Source organism: Cyprinus carpio, chromosome B21 (assembly GCF_018340385.1).
Source record: "Cyprinus carpio isolate SPL01 chromosome B21, ASM1834038v1, whole genome shotgun sequence".
Taxonomy (NCBI): domain Eukaryota; kingdom Metazoa; phylum Chordata; class Actinopteri; order Cypriniformes; family Cyprinidae; genus Cyprinus; species Cyprinus carpio.
The window spans coordinates 15,301,106-15,321,416 of NC_056617.1; the positions used below are offsets into that span (position 1 = coordinate 15,301,106).

The window sequence follows — 20,311 nt, forward strand, 5'->3', positions numbered from 1 at the left end:
TGGTGTTACATAATGTGTGAAAACAACCTTGAAATTTCATGTTATTTACACACAGGTTGATCTGAGCCTGAAAACAGACATCAGAAGTGCATCAAAGTACACCTGTGACTTTCATTCTTCATTACTGAAGAATTTTCATATCTTATCGTATGCTCATGGACTATTATTTTTTTCAATGCTGTCAAAAAATCTAGATGTTTTCTTCACTTGCCTTAATGGGCCATTGTCAGGAAGCACTGCTATTTGTGCCTGAAAATAGCTGTTGTTGTTTTCTCTGTTTTTATAATCCTTTTTTTTAATTTATTTTTTTTATAATGTTGCTGTTGAACTTTCAATGATAAATAATACTTCCTAATAACAAATAAATGTTACAAATATATATTTTTTGCTATTTATAATTATATATTTATACATAAATATATATATATGGCTTACACCTAGATGGCAAATATATATTTTTTGCTATTTTATTTAAAAAAAAACAGAGGTAAATCCATAACAATTAAATTTTTAACAATATTTCAAGTGTAATTTATGAGATTTGTCATTTTTTGCGTCCAATTTTTCTTTGTAAAAGACAAAAAGTTTATCATACTGATTACAAAGTTAAGGATTCATTAGTTTGAAAGAACACTGAACCAAAAACTATCATAAAATCTTAGTTGATAATTTAAGTATACTTTATTATTGACACACACACACACACACACACACACACACACACACACACACACACACACACACACACACACCACACACACACACACACACAAACACACACACACACATTTTAAATTTAAAATTAAAATGTGCATTATTATTATTAAAATTATTATTGTTGCATTTTATTTATTACATTTATCTCTTAAAACATTCCTGTTTAATGCCAGCTCTATTAACATTTCAAATTGTGTTGATAATTTTTTGTACTATTTAAAAAAATATTGAGTTATACTCTGTCTTAAGATGTCCTTGTTACTGTGTAATTATACATTAAATACTGAGTAATATGAATTGACTACATGTACTTACTATATGGTTAGGGTTTGGCTTATAGTTATTTGTTATTGTTATTACAATAGTAAGTACATGTAACGTGTAACAAGGACACCTTAAAATAAAGTGTTACCAAATATTGCTTATTGAGCTTAACGAGCTCAATGATCCAGATCATTTTTAATGGAGAAAATTTTCAGTATTTTATTTATTTCACCTTTTATTTAAACAATTTGTTATGAATGAGGAAATGCAAAAAGTCTGTTATTCCCATAAAACATGTTCAAATAAAATTCTTTACCTTTCTTTTGCAATTCACCTTAATTAGAGTTCTGTTAACGATTGTGGCTAAGTTCAGTGTCCTGTTAATTATATCAGAAGCAATTAATGGTACCGTTTCCTGAGGACAAGCCATCGAGCATTGCTGTGGGAGATTCATTAAAGTCTTAATAACCTGTTGATTGTCACAGACCACCACCACACTTAAATGTTTATATATATATATATATATATATATATATGTGTGTGTGTGTGTATTGCTTAATCATATTCTGAATGAGGACATACTAATCTTCAGTTTACAAAGGTTTATATTACCAAATATATTTAAAATGCATATTGTTTTTTTTCTCTCTCCATGATTCCACTGCACCTTCTGCAACATGTTACAAATTCGTAGACCTTTCCAGGTGATTCAAAATTTTCCACATGCACAATCTGGAAAGTGCACTTACCCTGTGTCATATGGCTTACATGTTTCGTCTCTTCCGTCTTACAGGCGGTTTTCAAGACAAGTCTGCCGGCAGGTCGTTTGCTCTGGAGGAGGACCATTGAGCGGTATTAAGCCCACCTCAGTGGCTCCATTGATGGGTCGCAGTGGAAAAGGCTCCAGCTGTTCGCTTTGATCCGGGTTCAGCCCACCCTGATGAATTGACCCCAGGTGAAAGGAGCTAAACAAAAGAGCAAAATCATCTAAACCATTCCAGATTTGCAGCGTCCTCGCTGTCCTTCTTATCGGTGGCGTGAGGGTACGGGGGCTTGGCATGCGCTTTCCTCGGTTGTCATGGTTGCCGGATGGAGTGTGGCGTCTCCTGCACCTGCTCTACCTCTGTCTGTTTCTGTGCTGCTCTGGATGTCTGTTCTGTCTCCTGTTTTTTCCTCTCTCTTCCTTTTCCACCTCACCCTCCTCTCTCTGTCTCCATCCCTCCCTCCCTCCCTCCCTCCCTCCCTCTCGCAGCATCCCCCAATTCCCCTTTTCCATTCTCTCTCCCCTCCTCTCCGGCACCCAGGTTGTTTTTGTGCTTGTTGTCATCTCAAATCCTGCATGTCTGTTCCTTGTCTTGCAGAACTACCAGCGCTGTTCTGTTCCTCCCCTGACATTAGTGTGCTGTTTGAGGTTTCTCTCCTGAGCGTTCTTCTTCGTTTTCCTGGCTGGGAATGACAGGATGAGTACAGGTGTTTGGCTGGAGAACCAGACAGGCATGTGGCGCTTAGTGCTGCTCTAAACATACGCAGTGAGTATCAGTTTGGTACATTTCTCCATGAGCCTCAGAAAGCACAGCCAAAGTTCGTTCACTGGCCATCTGGCCATCAATCATCGGTTCAGCTGTTTTGAAGTCAGAGTGAAATGAAAATTCATTTATTTTTGATCTCATAACATGTGCCAGACTTCTCCATTCATTTTGTCTCTTTAACCCACCCCTCCACAATCAACCAGCTCACATCCCAAAATCCAATCGACAACAGGATTGAACCAAGTCTCCGTCCTACATTTTACACTTGGATGTACATTTCATTGGAGGAAAGGATCTGTCACTATTTCTGTTTCACCAAGACATTTTGAGTGCTTTTTCGAGGCACTAACTAGCAATCAAACTAGATATTAATCATTGCAGTATCATATTTTTTAGATTTACCCTAGATGTGATAAAATACTGATCACGAATTAAGAAATGCTTTCTTTTAGTTGATTCAGGTCAATTTTAATATAGAAAAGTTACAGTATAACAGGGTTGAACAAACAATGAGGGAAAAGGACAAATTACAAATTTTAATTTCCTTGTTATAGATTATTACATGTTCTTAGTATACTAAGTAATAGTATACTAAATAAAGTAATTTAAATAACTAAATTAAAACTAATAATTAAATATAATAACAGTAAAATCTGCATAATTATTACATACTTAAAAGCAACTAACCAATACCAAACCCCATAGTAAGTACTATTATTAATAATATTTGTTAATTAATAATATTTATTATTTAACAATGACAAGTGTGTAACCCAAAATTCCATTCAGTTTCCTTTAAATTCTATGTAACTAGATTAAATCTAATGGTTATGAATGGGGACATGCATACTAGCAGATATTCCCATGTAAAGTTTAAAAATATATATTTTTTTTAATCCATCCTAATTATATTTAGAGTCTGTTATATTTTCCTTACATTAAGCTCCACACAGTTGACCAGATTTGTCCATTCAGTTCAGTTGCAGACTATTTGCATTTCTGATAAATGTATTGCCAAAATATTCTTTCCAAAATATTTGATTCTGTTTCAACTGCCCCTTCAATAAAGAACACGTGAATTTTGCATGTGCAAAAAATTCTTCAGACTAGGAATTGTGCTGATTTTAAAACATATTATTTTCATTTGTCACGTGTCTTCCAGAAGCAGTGTGTATGTTTATTGTGAACAGGCCTTTAGGAAAGAAAAATCACAAATCAAGTTTAATTAAAATATCAGTTCTTTCTTATAGAAAAGTAGTGTGATTAAAAGGAGAGCAAAGGCTCCTGCATCTCAAGCATTTATTATCCAATTTATGCATTCGTTAAAACTCTTACACAAGCTGTCTAATTTTTGTGTAATTGTATTGCTCCTACAGAATTTTAGGAGACAAAGTTACTTAAATGTAACAACAACAACAGCAACAAAAATCATTTTGATGATTCTCATTCGCTCTGAATTGCATTTATGATGGCTGAATGACTGCTGTAAGAGCCCGAGGTTTCTGTTGGATCAGCACACTAATAGGTTCATCTGGTTTAATAGTGCACCCCTAATAAGCAGACTTGCATAATGAACAGTTCCGAGTGAATTTCGTTCCTTTTACTAATACAGTGTGATTATGTAATGCTTTCGGTGTCCAGTTATCTTCTCAAACATTTATTGAAGAAATCAGTACTCTTCAGAGTTGCTATAATAACCTCAGTGTTGTAATCCCTGGTGGGTTATTCATCATGTCTGCTATGGCCGTGGGCTATGGCATGTATATTGTATGAGCTTTCGGCAGCAGTAACCAGTCCTTCGCATACAATAATTACAGTTTACAAGATGATCCTTACATTTTTTCTAAATCTTCACGTTTTTTTTTTTTTAAATTTTTTTCGCTCAAATCACTTGATCTCCATTCAAAGTATCTTTTAGATCATTTTTGGTGTGCTATCTATCTATATATATATATAGATATATATATATATATATATATATATATATATATATATATATATATATATATGTATATATATATATATATAGCATTTTTTTTCAGCATCATTACTCCAGTCTTCAGTGTCACATTGATCCTTCATAAATCATTCTAATATGATGATTTGCAGAACAAGAGACATTTTTATTATTATCAATGTTGAAAACTGTCTTGCTGCATATTTCTATAGAAACTGTGTTGTGTTTTATGCCACTTCTGGTCAATTTAATGCATCCTTGTTGAACAAAAGTATTGATTTCGTAAAAAAAAAAAATGTTTTATGTTATGCTGCATAATAGGATTTTCTTCTCCATGGAAAATACACCCTACACTCTTTCAGGATTCAGCATCTCAGAAGGCCGTGGAATTATTCCTTCATGTCTATGTTGCTTTAAGCTGCATGTAGGCTGCTCACTAGATTTTGGAACAGAGCTGCATATGTTGATTCATATAATTAGCAGTTGAAAATAAGACATGACGTGCCTTTAAGTCATTAAACTGATTTCAGTTGATCTGTACAGAACTTTACACAATACAAATCCTTCAGAAGCAGCTTTACAAGAAACAGTATAGTGCCTCACAAACCCTCCGTGAAGAATCCAAAGCCGACAGTGGCAGGAAAATCCTCTGTAAGATCCCTAAGATTACCTAGAACTTTAACACTGCCGTGCACATAACGATGGAGTGAAATGGTGAATTGAATCCCAATGGCGAATTTAAATAGCAAGAGATTACCTGTGAGAAATCAAGACATGAGAGGCCGTGTACAGCTGCGGCAGAGCTAGAATCCTGACACAGGCCACACATTGAGACAATCGGCTTAGTCTGTCACAGACACTTGGGAAATCTTTACTTTTGCAGCTGAAGACTTGTCAGATTGTGGAGAATCATGCTGCCGCTGGCACAAAAATCTCAGCGCGCAGAAGAGACCATCAGAAGAAAAGGGACAGACAGAGAAACTGTAACAATATGCAGGAAAAAAAAAATCAAATGTTTTTTTTTAGCAGAGTATCTGAGGAAGAAGCTGTAAAGGCACAGCCCTGTTCTAGAAAAGGGGCGGGAGCAGCAGCTCATTTACATTTAAGGGAGACATGCACGAAAACAGTGTGTTTCTGGTTCCACTTAAAATAGGCATTTTCAAAATGATATGATAAATGATCTGTGGGCTATTCTGAGCTGAAACTTCACAAACACATTCTGGAGACACCTGAGACTTATATTAAATCTTGTAAAAGGGGAATAATAGGTCTCCTTTAAGACGTTTAAAAATTTTGTTTTTAAAGGAATTATTGAGCTACACATAAAAATTCTATCATTTTCTCACACCTTACTTTGTTCCTTTGTGACTTTTTTCATATTTTGAAAAAATAAAACGTTTTCTCTCTCTCTCTCTGGTTGTTTATGGACCCTGATGACTTTCACTGCAATAACCTTTTATGCTATTTTCAAGAAAAGTTATTTGACTTTAAATAATATGGTTAATATGGTTAAATATGTCATCTTGTGTAACCATCAAGTAGATCCAAGTAATTTGTATCTTTTGTATCAGATTATTTTTTTTAAATATATATTTTCAGGCCAGTAATTTTTTTTTAAACAAATATTATGAATTAACAAATATCGGTTTTGGGGAAGTTGCACCACATGACATTTTAAACAATGTCATAAAAGGTCAAATTATTTGATATTTTAAGAGACTTGCTGACCTCAATACACAGTTATGATAACATTTCCTGAATTATTTATTTATTTTCCACCCATTTTGTTTGGTAGCACCATTAATTTGAGTTTGTGCAATAAAAAAACAATAAGTGTCAAGCATAAAAAACAATGAATAATGTGAAGCAGTTTTTTAAAAAATATATATATGTATTTTTTTTTCTATGAAATATTCATGAAAGATTATGCCAAACTACTTAATACTTTTTGTTATTTTGCTTGTTTGTTTTTTACCCATACAATGCAGTTATTCTGGAGCCCATTTGCTTTTACTGTATGGACAAAAAACATTCTTCAAAATGTTTTTGCTGCACCAAAGAAAGAATGGATTAGAATGATGAGTGAGAGAAAATTATGATTTAAAGATTTTCATCTTTAGATGAACTAAACCTTCGTAGATGACTGCAATGGAATCTACATTCACAAACGATTTTACCATGATTGTACCGTGCTCAGCCATCAGCCATCATGGAACTGACATACATACTGGCTCTCTCGGGTGGAACTGCTCTCCTTTACCTTACAGAAACCTATAAGAACAGAAATGACACATACCAAGACAAAAATATCCCGTTTTAAAAATCTGAATGGCAGGTGCATCTGTCACAGAAACTGCAGTTTTGACAGGAGGAAAAAAGAATGGCAGCATATAGCAAAGCACCTGCTGGAATAGCAACACTAGCCTGTGGGAGTCATTAGAGCTGCGTTACACACTCATCAGAGGACGTCTGTAGAAGTTCACTCCACTTGACCAAAAATTCATTCATTAGAAATGCCCTGCAACCAAATCATACACAGACAGCTATTGAGCCACAAGTGTTCCTGACATAATATACTTGTGTAAATATATATTTCAAATAAATGTTGTTCTTTTGAACTTCATATTCAGCAAATATATATTGCTGTAAAGGTGGAAACAAATGTTCTTTTACAGATTCTCTGGCCACAGAAGGAGAAAGAGACTTTGAATAATATGAATGGCTGGTCACATGACTCAGGGTTTTTTCACAGTCATACACGGTTCAGGTTAAGTTCCTGGCATGTTTATTGTTGGTCTTTATTATTTTTGAAGTCATTTGTCATGTCTAGATCTCTGAGAGTCGTTTCTCTCACTCGAAAGCATTTAGTCTTAATAACCCTTTAAATGCCTGAAACGATTGCAAACACAATTCATGATAATCAGTGCGCTAAGAAATGTTTTTCTCTGTATGGCATCATATAACCAAAGGGATTACAACATTAATTTAGCATTATGTTTGCAAATTAAAAAAACAAAACAAAACCAAACTAACTCAAATTCTCAAAACTCAAATGGAAATACATAAACATTTATCCACTTTAAATAATATGAAATGAATGTAAGGAAAAATCTAATTTGAACCATGTTCTAAGTATCAAGAAATGTACTCTTTGTATTCATATTGCTTTGAAAAACTTTTTGCAGAATTTTCAGTAAAAGTCTCAATAGCCATCAAGTCCTTACACCTTACATGAAAGAGTATCTTTATTATTATATATACATAATATACAATGAATGTTGATTGCAACACATGATTTTTGTTGGTTGCATCACACGCATGTGATTTTGCCAAAAAAGTGTGTAAAAAATAAATAAATACATAATGACATCTGTAGATAGATTCTGCAGTTTTTTCCTCAATATTTTCTTTCAAGAATTTTATTATTCTTATTATTTTATATCATTATATCAGTAAAAGTTTCAGCAATAACAGTTTTACCACCCTGACTGTATGCCATCAGAAATATCCAAATGCATTTTTACACACAAATTAAAAAGTTTCATAAAGTCATTATTTCCAAAAATATATGAAATTATGGAAGCTAGTTTCCACCATGTGATAACACCCCCCCCCCCCCTTAAGTTTATATCTCACAATTCGTACTTTACATCTTGCCATTCTGAGAAGAAAAGTCAGAAAGTCACAGTATTCCGCTGCAAAAATGGCCTTCCATAATAAAAATGACACCATTGTCAGAACTGAACAAAAAGGCGAGCTTGCTTTATTTTTCTGTTTGGGGCTGGTGCAGGAACGCATCACCTCATTAGCTTTAATTGATCTCCAGTGCTGGCAGAGCATCATTAACCCACACCACAGGCAACTCAACACCAATGCTGATGATCAGATCACAGCACGATGTGTATCAATGGATGCATTTCCTTCAGTGCGTCTGTACATTATTTCTCAGCATCAGGCCTGCATGTTTGATCAAAGAAGAGATCCTAAAGTTTGTGATTGCACCCTGCTGATTCATTCTGTATATTTGCAGGGAGAGTGTAGGTGCAAAGCCTCTTGGGAATGAGTAGATGAGTCCAGAGGCAATCAAACGAGGTGATGACAGGGGCACGGCTGCACACCGGCACCCATACAGAACGCACATCTCCACTGCACAACAGCAGCAGTGTGACTCATGCAGTAGATTTCAGATTTTATAGCAGGTCGCATCAATTATTTCTCTTCAAATCTGTCTTCGACCTAAAAACTGCAGCCTGGAGTGACATGCTATTAATAAGCTCTCCTGACTTTTAAGTGAAGGATTTTACAATGTATCTGTCAGGGCATTAAATCTTATCCAGATATGAGTCTAGACAATAATGAAGTGAAAATTAGTTTTCCACAAATAATTGGTCATGTGCTAGCATACTTTATGATCTCGTCAATCTATTATGTAGCAGCCTTGATGAACAGAATAAAGCTAATGTGCTGTTAGCATAAAGTGGATATGCTGCAGAGTGATTTGAGAAACTTGTTAGGTAGGCCCAAATCCTTGGAAACAACATGCAAACTGTTCCTGTGTAGATTATGACAATAAACCTTTTAACGTTGGCATCTAGCTGGGTTGTATTTCTGAACTGTGCTGAGTGCCAGGAATAATAGGCTTTTGTTTTTTAGGGTGCCTTTTGAAGACCATTTTACTTGCATAATCTTATTACAGAGTGAAACAGGATATTTGATGAGGAATAAAAAAAATGTAGAACGAGACAGATTTGGGAAAAGTGGAGCAGGTGGTTGGACAGAAGAGATTTCAGTATCTGAGAAACATTTGAACCCTTTCACATTATTTTAATGTATCTTGATGTTTCTGTATTTGCTTTTAGTTCACCCCCAAAAATAAAAAATTGCAGAAAATTTACTTACACTAACTAAGGCTATCCAAGTTTGTAGTCTGTTTGTGGGAACAGATTTGGAGAAATGTAGCATCACATCACTTGCTCATTAATGGATCCTCTGCAGTGAATGGGTGCCGTCAGAATAAGAGTCCAAACTGCATTTTGCTTCACAAGACATAAACTGATGGACTGGAGATTATTGTGTGTGGATTATTGTGATGTTTTTTATCAGCTGTGTAGACTCTCATTCTGATGGCACCCATTCACTGTAGTGCTCCATTTCTCTAAATCTTTTCACATGAACAAAAAACTTGTCTACATCTTGGCTGGCCTGAGGGTGAGCGCATTTGCAGCAAATTTTTACTTTTGGGTGAACTGCTTAAAATTTTGCATATTTTATTTATCTGAGCCCTTCTTTATGGTGTTCATATACCGAGAATATTGAGCTCACTCTTGAGAAGGAAAAATACCTTAATTTTTTCAGAGGCACAGACTAAGCAAAATTGTACCATTTTATGCAGGTGTCTCTATTTATATGGCCTAAATGTTAGATGAAAGCTCTGAGCTTGTAATGTAAGTCAATGAGATTTTTATAACAGTATAAGATTACCTACATAAAATGCATAATATCATTTGTCATTCTATATCTACCTTAATAGTTTTGGTTCCTTGCCCCTGTTGCCTCTGGCTTGCTTAGGTGGGGTACACTTCATTTACAGCGATATCGTTGACTTGATTGCAAATTATTGCACAGATACTATTTAAACTGAACTGAGCTGCATGATGACATCACTGAATTCAATGATGAACTGCCTTTAACTGTCATTTTGCATTATTGAAACTGTTTTCCTAATTAATGTTGTTCAGTTGCTTTGACGCAGTCTTTTTTGTTTAAAGCGCTATATAAATAAAGATGACTTGACTTGACTTAATATGTCTTGTAAGATATGTATACACATTTGTAATATTTGTAATAATTTTAACATTGATTTCACAGCAGATTGACACATGTGGACAAGCAGAACGTTTTTAGGATTATAGGCCTTTTTACTAAAAGTGTATGAAATATCAATGAGACAGAAGGCATGCAGAAGATTGTGTACATATTTCAGCAAAGTTTTACAATACATTCAAATATGATACAGTGGGCTTTATGGATAAAATGTCTAGAGCGGAAATGATGTGATATTTAATCCATTCATTGCAGAAGACAATAGCGTGAAAGTAATAGATGCATATGCGGACACTAAAAACTGAATTCAATATTGCTTTATTCACAATATTGATATCAGCTACTGTAGCTTGTCATGTTGACTATGAAGTCATTCATCTGCATTAAAAATGGAGGAGTGTTCATGTCCAATTATAAGATACAAAATATGCCATGTACCCACACAGGGCATAACTAGACTTTTACAGGAACATGAGCCACAAATAGCTCTGTGCCCACGTAAAATATTACTAATAAATCCCTGTCTGACAATAAAGATTACCTTATTGATCAGAGAAGGGCTTTCCCTCATAATATTTCAGCATCCACGTCATGTGTTTTTGCTATCAGCTGATTAGAATCAGATAAGGTCTAAAATTGTTTGCAATTCTTTGATTTTTAACACAGTAAACAAAAAGAGGTGGATATTTACTGTACCTCCACTTTAGGCTATAGAAACAAAACCTCTATAGTTTAACTCATCTCTTTATTGTGTGTGCAGCTTGTTAAGGACAATTCAGGCCATGCGTCTAAAAAAAAAAAAAAAAAATTTGAAAATTGAAAAAAAAAAAAAAAAAAAAAAAATAAAAAAAAAAAAAAAAAACCACTCTTTAAAATAAATTCCACTTGGATTGCTAGATTATCTAATCAGTCATGCATTTTAATTCTTGTTCCGGTTATATTTGCCAATCTCTTTTTGCAGTATAAAACCAACAGCTGAGGTGACATCACATTAAATAATGCATGGCTTGGTTCAGTTCTCGAGGGATATCTGAGGGCCTTTTCACAGCCTTTTGACACATTGCTCCTCCACAAGCCAGAAATACTGACACCTTTAAGTGAAAGATTCTGTCAAACAAGACAGCTATTCATAAAATGATTTTATTATTGATAAGTTTTAGAGAATCCACGTGCCTTTGCAAACATCTAATATTTAAGGCGGTCTGTACAGTGACGGACAAAATCTTAATCTCTGATATAACCTGATATTGTTGAGACATTAAGATTTGCATGGATTTTTAAGATTGTTGCACTGCGTTTTGGGATTTTTGTTTTTTTTGACAGCTTACTCTAGGTTGTTAAAGAGTTTGTGCCATTGGTGCCCTCCATTGGCATCTAGTGGCTCACCACAGTCAATGCATTATCAGAGTTATTAAATGGAGAGAAGAATAAAAACAAACAAATCCAAATTAAAAGAGCACTCTTAAAAGAAATTAATCACCATTTATCCTTTTATTGATAACATTGACAAATACCCCAAGTATTTACACACTACATTGAACATTTTGCAGATTAGAAAGTCGCTTGAATCATTTGAGATCTAAAAATGCCATGTTTTTCAAATCACAGTGTCACCTAGACATAAAAAAAAAAGGTAACAGCTGAAGGTGCAAATAAGAGCTTTCCCCAGCTTAACATCTGATCATTTGCATCTGGTTAAAGCTGAAAATGTCCCTAGACTCTCCACACATAAAATTATCAATGTAATCAGTCAAAATTACACAAATAATAATAACCACAATTCACAAACATCCTTTCAACATTGCAGGAAGCTTATGGGGCCAAATAGAACCGAACCTTACAGATCAACAAACTGTGCATTTTGAAAGCTGGGAGAGTAGAAAATAAAAAAAGAACTAAGTCAACAGCCGTACAGAAACACACCACCTTAAATAGTTTTAAAAGAGTATGTACTGCTACCACTTTGTTTTATTGTTGAACGTAGAAATATTTTGTTTTTGTCAATGCAGTTTAATAGCAAGCTGTAACAGGACCACCAGCAAACCCAGCACTGAGAGAGTTTGGTTGTGTAAAGTCAGAGCTTGCATGCATTGGGCATCTCTACTGGTGATCAGTTTATAGCAGTCTTGACATCAAGACCTCGTAGAACCAGACTTAACTGATACTAATTGGCAGCAAACAAATAACTTACTGCCCAATTAGGAGAAACAAGTTATTTAATCATCCTCATCATCTTCCTCTTCTTCCTCCTCCTCATCGTCTTCATCTTCGTCATCATCATCATCCTTCGGTTTGGATTTGGCAGATGATGCCCCTCCGCTTCCTTTTCCCTTTCCTTTGTAGTCTGCCATGTCCTGAGAAAACAAAACATGATGACAACTTTACAATTACAAAACAAACATTAAATAAATAATGGTTATATGTATATCAATCTTTCTTTAACCACCAACCACACTGAATAATGAACAGCATTTTGAGAGAGGTCATGCTCCACCTTCTGATACTTGTCCTTCAGTTTGTTGGCCTTGGACAGGAAGGGCTGCTTCTCCGAATCAGACAGATTGTTCCACATCTCTCCCAGCCTCTTGGCTACATCTCCAATGCCCAGACTGGGGTGCTGAGCCTTTATGCTGGGCCTTTCTTCTGCACAGAACAGGAAAAATCCAGACCTGGGAATAAAAAAAAATAAAAAAAATAAAGACAAACATTTCAGTAACTAAACAAGACAAGCCCATAGTCCATCCACAAGCAATAAAAAAAGATCTAGAAATAAGCCTTCTAAGAGGAAAGAGCACATACGGTGGCCGCCTTGGAGCATTAGGGTCCTTCTTCTGCTTCCGACTTTTCTTTCCTGGATTGAAGCTCATCATTTCCTGGTCATAACGGGCCTTGTCCTGTTTGGCCAGGTCATCAAATTTAGTCTTCTCTTTTGGTGACATCGTCTGAAACAGATGACAGTTTCGTTAAGCCGATACCTGTAGCCTTTATTCATTTTTATTGTTTTTTTTTTTAAGATAGACATCTCCAGATAAGAATAACCTACTTACTTTCCATCTTTCTGAGCACTTCTTGGAAAATTCTGAGAAGTTAACCGAGACACCAGGGCTCTTCTTGTTGTGCTCTTCACGACACGTCTTCACAAAATAGGCATAGGCGGACATCTTGCCCTTGGGTTTCCCTGGCTCACCCTTTGCCATTATTACGAAGCAAATCAACTAGTCACCACACCTAGAAATACACAGACAGTTTAATAAACTAAAACAGATGATTATCACCGAGATGACCCAAATGATTAGGTCCCACAGTTCCAATACAAAAAAACTGCATCTTTCCATACATCGCTCATTCCTAGAGACTCTCTTAATAGAGAGTCCCACACACTTTTCAGCAGCACTGGTTCCAGAAAAATACATTTTCATATTCGTTTTACATGTAGGGATTTTAAAGGAATCATTAGAGGTGTAAGTTGAAATTCAAACCAACAACTACGAGGTGAATTATAAAATTACAACATTATATGCTTTGATTTAATTTGAAAATCAGATTTTAAAAAAGACTGTACTTAATGCCTATATCACATTTATTGCACTAAATGCAGTGGTTCATGGGAGTGGACAGGAGCTAAAGAGTTCTTATGATGCAAACTGTCTCAATTCTTTGATTAGTGTAATTTTTTAAGCCAAATGTAAGTACTGTAATATTCTTTAATTTATTTTTTAAACGTAGTAAAAAAAAAAATTGAATTCATGCAGGCTGATGGCTTCAACAATTCATCGATTTCTAATCTCTAGCTCTTTAAAGTAGGTCAGTCTTTAAGGACTTTAGTTAAGTAAAACAAACAAAAAAAATAGTTAATGGGATATTTACCATACTTTAGTTTCAATATATAATGCATCGTCGGAGGTGCCTTCAAATACTACCTTATTATATTCCATGTTGTGAAGTGCAAATTGATGACACAAACGTAACTTTTTTAAAACCGTAAATTAGTGATTATTTCCAAAATAAGATGGCATTTAAACGCGTGACTAGTTTAAAGTCCAGTATTGTGTGAAGAGAAGGACAGACTGGCCGCTTCTCTTAAATCAGACTCCATTCATTAAAATGGCCTCTATCAGCGTCGAGAACAATGACTTGCACGTCGCCGTTTTCACAGCAGACGCCCCGAGGACACGTCGACTTTTAAAAGCTGCTAGATAAGCCATTTTAAAAGTCGTTTATTAAATACACTGAGCTGCGAAGCCAGCTTTTGCAAAGTTTTACCAGCTCCACACTTGACGCTAAAAACCAGACCACTATCGTGTAGGCTTGCGACATGAATATTAATTACGCACCGTGACGTTCGCCCCGCGTAGCTAGCTGATTGGTTGAAATGTAGACGTATTTAGCGAGCCAGCGAATTAACGAATCATACTATGGAGAAGGCGTTCGTTATGAATATTAAATAAAGTTACGTTGTAGGAATTTTACGCGGCAACGGTCAGCGAATTCATTAACATTCATGAGCCACAACTTCCCCATAGTAGGATTCGCAAATTCGCGCCCGGCTCAAACCCGTTTATAACAAAGGCAGAGGCAAACCAGCCATGACTGGCACTGACTGTCAACAGCGCTTTAACAGCTCAACGCTCTCCATAACCAGAAAACATACAACGAGCTGAAACTATTACCGTTACACAGCAAACTCAGCGACGACACACGGTGCACTTCACAACAGCCTTCAAGGCCATTTAGCACCCTGTGATTTTTTTAAAGGGAGATTTTTACATCGCCAGCCATTTTAAAAGCACGTTCATCACTCAACTTCGGTTTAAGAGAAAAAAATATAGCTTTTGTTGACCGTAAATGAAAGCGAAATGGTTTAGAACTAACTGAATTAAAAAAAACACCGTTAAACATTTCACTGAAAATGAGTTTTAAAAGAAAAACACGGTTAATTATATCAAAAATATGGTTTACGCACCAAAAAAGGCTTTAAATAATTAAAACAAGATTTTAAAGAGAATATTAAGCCCCGGTGGAAATCCTAAAATGGAGTGTTTTATAAATACCTTCTGCTAATGTTTGTCCTGTCGTCTGTTCTCCTCAGTCACACTAACGGCCTCCTCGAGTCGCGCTTCCTCTCTCTATAGAAGATCACACAGCCTCGCGCTAGCTCACTACGAGAGCCGCCTGATTGGTCAGTCCCGGCACGCATTTAAAACAGCCTCCACAACTGTGGATTGGCTAAAACGTCATACATATTCATAACCTGCTTGCCGCCATTGGACAGAAGCATAAGCCACACCCATTATTCAAAAACAAGGCGGGAATTGCTGTAACAACAACAGAAGTTAAAAAGAGCTGTGGCAAACCACGTGTGAGCGTGAACTACAGGCGGCACAGTGCGCTATAAAGAGGAACTGTATACTGTACAATATTTAGGGCGTGAGAATACTGAGTAGAGGAGCAGAAAATAGGGTAGTTTGGCTGCCATATGAAGACGAGGATGGCCTACAAAAACAGTTTTGGGTATTGCTTTATCCACAAACAACGACGTGTAAAGGACATACATGAATACGGTTTTTGTTTTCAATATTATACTTAGAGTAAAAAGATTTATTTGTTTTATTATAAGCATTTGGCTTAAATTGGTATATATTAAGTATTATGAACAATATTGTGTCTAATTAACTGCCAATTTGCAGATGTATCATGGATTACCAAATGCAGCAGAAATAACACTTAAGATGTAAGATTTTTTTTTATTCTTTATACAACAAAATGTAGTTTTAAACATATGAAGATACTCAATAATTACAAATATAAGCTAATAGTAAATTAGAATTTTATCACATATAGCAATAGCTATATGAACATAAACATTAAAAAAAGGGTATTACAAACACATTCAGAAAATAACATATGTGTGATCCTGGACTACAAAACTAGTCTTAAGTGTTAATTTGTCGAAATTGAGATTTATACATCATCTGAAAGCTGAATAAATAAGCTTTCCATTGATGTATGGTTTGTTAGGATCATACAATATTTGGCCGAGATACAATTATTTGAAAATCTGGAATAAAGGGAAAATCACCTTTAAAGTTGTCCAAATGAAGTTCTTAGCAATGCATATTACTAATAAAAAAATAATTGGCATAAAATTAAAAACAATAATTTTGACCCATACAATGTTTTTTTGGCTATTGCTAAAAATATACCCCCGTGACTTAAGACTGGTTTTGTGCTCCAGGGTCACATATACACATTAGCCAACTTTTAGTAAACTGTCATAGTAACATTGAAATGCATTTAAAATAATAATAAAATATAATAAAAGAAGGTCACAAAGTTATGCACTCATTTTATATTATGCATGATTTTAAATTAGGTTACATTTCAATTAGTCTTGAGTAGTAATTCTTGTATGCAATATAAGAGCAAGAACATTTTGCCAAAGCCACTGGAATATTCAGGCATTTTCTGTAGAGAGACTGTTTAGTTCTGAATACCATTTTATTGTTGTTAACACAATTTGACCACGATTTCTTGGAATAGGCTTTTCAATAAACTCAGCTCTCGATAAAACTCAACCTCCAAAAAATTGCTCCCAATAATATGTGATAAAAATCTAAATAGTTTTCACAAAGTTATGCACAGAATACTCTACAGAAAATGTCTGTTGAACTGTAGTGCTATGTGATTTGGCCAGTGGTTTTATGGCATTTAGGGGGCAGCAATGACCACACAGTGGTTATTATTCCAAGGATTACACTAGGATCTTATCAAACATATGTAAACATTGTTATTATCCAACTGTGCCAACAGAGATCAGAACAAATATAATTGATTTTGATGCCAGTATTTAAAAAAGTTAATAAGATATGCTCAGACAGTAGTCTGCATGGGCATGCCTTCATGCTCTGAGGAAGAGGAGAGAGAATGTGATGAAGCTGCATCTCGTTTTAACTCATCCACTCTCTTCTGCAACTCTGACTTCAGGACCAACAACTCCTTCAGACTCTGATGAACAGGAACCTGACAGACAGAGACGGGGAAAAACAGAGCCTTTAGTGTCTCTGAATGTGAAGTATACACAACATAACTTTTCTGACTTTTGTAAAATGTATTAAATATTGTTATTCATACAAATAAAAAGTAAAGCTTACTAAATGAAAACAAATTAAAATGTATATATAAATAAATATATACTAAATTTTAATGTGAATATTTTTTAAACGCATCTTTTAAATGCATTTTTTTATTCTATTAAAATCATCTGTTCAGAGTAACCAAGGTTAAAGTATCTAAGTGTAAAGAATTTAATGACATGCCGAACTGCATTGACAAACAAATCAAAATTAAATGGCCAATACAGTTTTTTTTAAGGAATTAATACAATTTTAGAAAGTTATATTTAAATGCAAATTAATGTACTATTTTATAAACATTTTATTTAGTATTAAGTAATTTATAATTGATTTACTTTTTTTAATAAATTCACATTTACAAGGCAGTGGAAAAAAAATAGTATGTCTAGAGATGCAATTTTTTATTTATATTATAAATATATAAATTTATATATATAATTTCTAATATAAAGTATATTATATAAATATATATAAAATGGTATTCAAAAGTCATGGACCACAAAACTATGGATTTCATCCCAATAAAAATGGAAAAACATACAAGATTTTACAATTTTTAGCACAGCTTGAATAAATAATATATAATATTAATAGAAAAAATCCTATTTATCGTAAATAAAACCACCTAATACCATATAACACATATTTTCTAAAAGATAAATTTGACCATATATTAAATAAAATAACATTTTAAATAAATGCAGGCAATGCTAAGATTTTTTATAATGCAACATAAAATTCAAATGAACTCTTAATTGTTTTACACTGTTATCAGTGTAACTCCACAACACACATTTTTCACCTACAACCACTGAAGCAAATGTGGAATAAATAGCCATCAGCTATCATCCTCTGCATCCCCTGCTCACCTGTGGCCTCATGCGAGGGTTCCAGCGCACATAATAACTGACCCAAAGCTCTAGATGTCTCAAACTGGCTACTGGATATAAAACATGGTGCTCGTAGTTCACATACAGCGGGTTGGTAAACTCCTCAAGCTGGCTGTTCACATATGACCACAGAGACACAGTCTTGCTGTACACCTCCTGCAAAAAAATAAAAATCAGAACTGATTGACATCAGGGTGACTAAATCATGACAGAATGACTTTAAAACCAAGTAACAGTTGCATGCCTTCGAGACCCGTTCTTGCTCGCTGTTGTAAAGAAACGTCCCAAACAGACAGCTGTACAGGTGATCAAGCACCGTGATGAGAAACAGCTCATTGAATTCAAATGCAGAGGGAAACTATGAAGAGAGAGAGAGAAAAAAAGAGAACACTTTGGTTATATAATAAACATTGCATTTTTAATTTCAGCTCCACTGTTCCTCACCTGCCGGGTCATTTGCCAGACACAGTCGATGAACTGCACAAAGAGAGGGGAGCGCTCCGAGTTTGCATGGTTCCCATCTCCATGTCCCACTCGCTGACAGACAGAAGGACAGAGAAGGAAGCCGTGAGATGCTAGTAAGCATTCAGTGCACAATGTTCTTCTCCATATACACAGGATGTTACTGACCGAGGCAAAGCGGTGTCCGAAGCTCAGCCACTCCTTCTCCAGAAGCACCTGGAAGCCCCTGAGCGAGCGGTAGTGTGCGTCCAGCATGAGCATGGCCAGAGAGGTGAGCTGAGCCGTGCGGTCCCAGCCATCGCTGCAGTGCACCACCACTGACGTCTTCCCCGACTCGAGTCGGTCTGCGATGCGCACCGCACCTGCTAGCAAGAGCTACAGAGAAAACAGATTTTTTTCCTTTAAGAAATGCTTATTTTTATTAATATTATTATACATGTGTTATGTTTTCAATTAATAAGTCGGTTAAATAATTTCATTTAATTACATACAACTATTTTAAAAACCTGTTCTTTAAAAACCTGTATTCTCTTTCTGCACTTTGTTAAATGTAACAATAAATACAAAAAAATACATTCAGAATTTTTAGAGCTTCAGTTTAAATTGCATTTCTGTATTATCTTTATTCAATTAAAATTTAGCTTAGCTGAGCAACCAAGTTCATTAGTTGCTACCAAGTGTGAAGTATAGAATGGCATTTAAATCCAACACGGTGTAAGCATTTTTGGACTGCACTGACAAACGTGTTCAAAACACACACACACACACACACACACACACACACACACACACACACACACACACACACACACGTTTACTTAGCTATCTAAATGGGTACATTACATAGACTTCTATTGTTTTTAAATGCAGATAGTTATACACTTTTAAACTAAACCCACTTTTACAATTTCAAAAAAACTTTGTTTACTTTATTTTTATACCAGTTTTACAAATGAGGATGTCCTATATACATATATACATACTTATTATTATTTTATTTTTTTTAAATATCTTTTGTTTGTAAGATTCTCAAAACTTGAAAAGAATCATCTTAAAGATCATTGTAAATTGTAAAGCTTCGTAAAGTTAGAATAACCTGCAACAGACTGTCAGCATTTTTTTAACAGCTTTGACAAACATATAAAAAAAAATCAAATGTGCAATACTGTTTTAAATTCAAGAAGTTACATTTACTTTATTTTACTAAATGAATTTTTTTTCTTTCTTTGAATTTACATTTTTATTCATTATTTATTGAAAAATGGTCTAAATATGTCATTTTTAAAAACATCCTAAAACCTCTTTCAACTTGTGCTCTGAGTTTTGGGAATGTCTTATGTGCGAGACACGGCAGACAACACTAGACATGCACACAAAGATCAAACCACAGGTCCATCTAGCGCATGTTTACATAGAAAACAATGGAAAAGAAGTGGAGTGAAATGCAAAAACATGCACTGTGTGAATAAAATTCTGAAGAACTTTTTTCTTATTATTTTCTAAACTAAGAAAAAAAATTACTTGCACTTTAGCAAT

At 34.8% G+C, this 20,311-nt stretch overlaps 3 protein-coding genes across 5 annotated transcripts in view; all 3 read right to left on the reverse strand.

The window, feature by feature from the left end:
- The window catches only part of LOC109084581 (short transient receptor potential channel 5-like), a 43,040-nt gene extending 40,852 nt beyond the window's left edge, over window positions 1-2,188 (reverse strand). Inside the window, exon 1 of the mRNA XM_042748100.1 lies at window positions 1,731-2,188. The gene's annotated coding sequence lies outside the window, so the exon portion shown is untranslated. The remainder of the gene's footprint in view (window positions 1-1,730) is intronic.
- A 9,578-nt stretch (window positions 2,189-11,766) lies between these two features.
- On the reverse strand, window positions 11,767-15,497 carry hmgb3b (high mobility group box 3b). Its single transcript, XM_042747683.1, has 5 exons — window positions 15,342-15,497; window positions 13,338-13,518; window positions 13,090-13,232; window positions 12,785-12,959; window positions 11,767-12,644 (listed from the first exon to the last, which is right to left on the reverse strand). The coding sequence occupies exons 2-5, from the start codon at window positions 13,485-13,487 to the stop codon at window positions 12,507-12,509; spliced, it is 606 nt and encodes a 201-aa protein (XP_042603617.1). The 5' UTR covers window positions 13,488-13,518; window positions 15,342-15,497; the 3' UTR covers window positions 11,767-12,506.
- A 914-nt stretch (window positions 15,498-16,411) lies between these two features.
- LOC109096490 (myotubularin-related protein 1-like) overlaps window positions 16,412-20,311 on the reverse strand; it is a 49,670-nt gene continuing 45,770 nt past the window's right edge. For all 3 annotated transcript variants that reach the window (XM_042747916.1, XM_042747918.1, XM_042747917.1), the window contains 5 exons: window positions 18,944-19,150; window positions 18,758-18,850; window positions 18,558-18,671; window positions 18,293-18,469; window positions 16,412-17,310 (listed from right to left, as the gene is read on the reverse strand). In XM_042747916.1, the coding sequence (XP_042603850.1) occupies window positions 17,161-17,310; window positions 18,293-18,469; window positions 18,558-18,671; window positions 18,758-18,850; window positions 18,944-19,150 (741 nt within the window). In that variant the 3' untranslated portion in view covers window positions 16,412-17,160. The remainder of the gene's footprint in view (window positions 17,311-18,292; window positions 18,470-18,557; window positions 18,672-18,757; window positions 18,851-18,943; window positions 19,151-20,311) is intronic.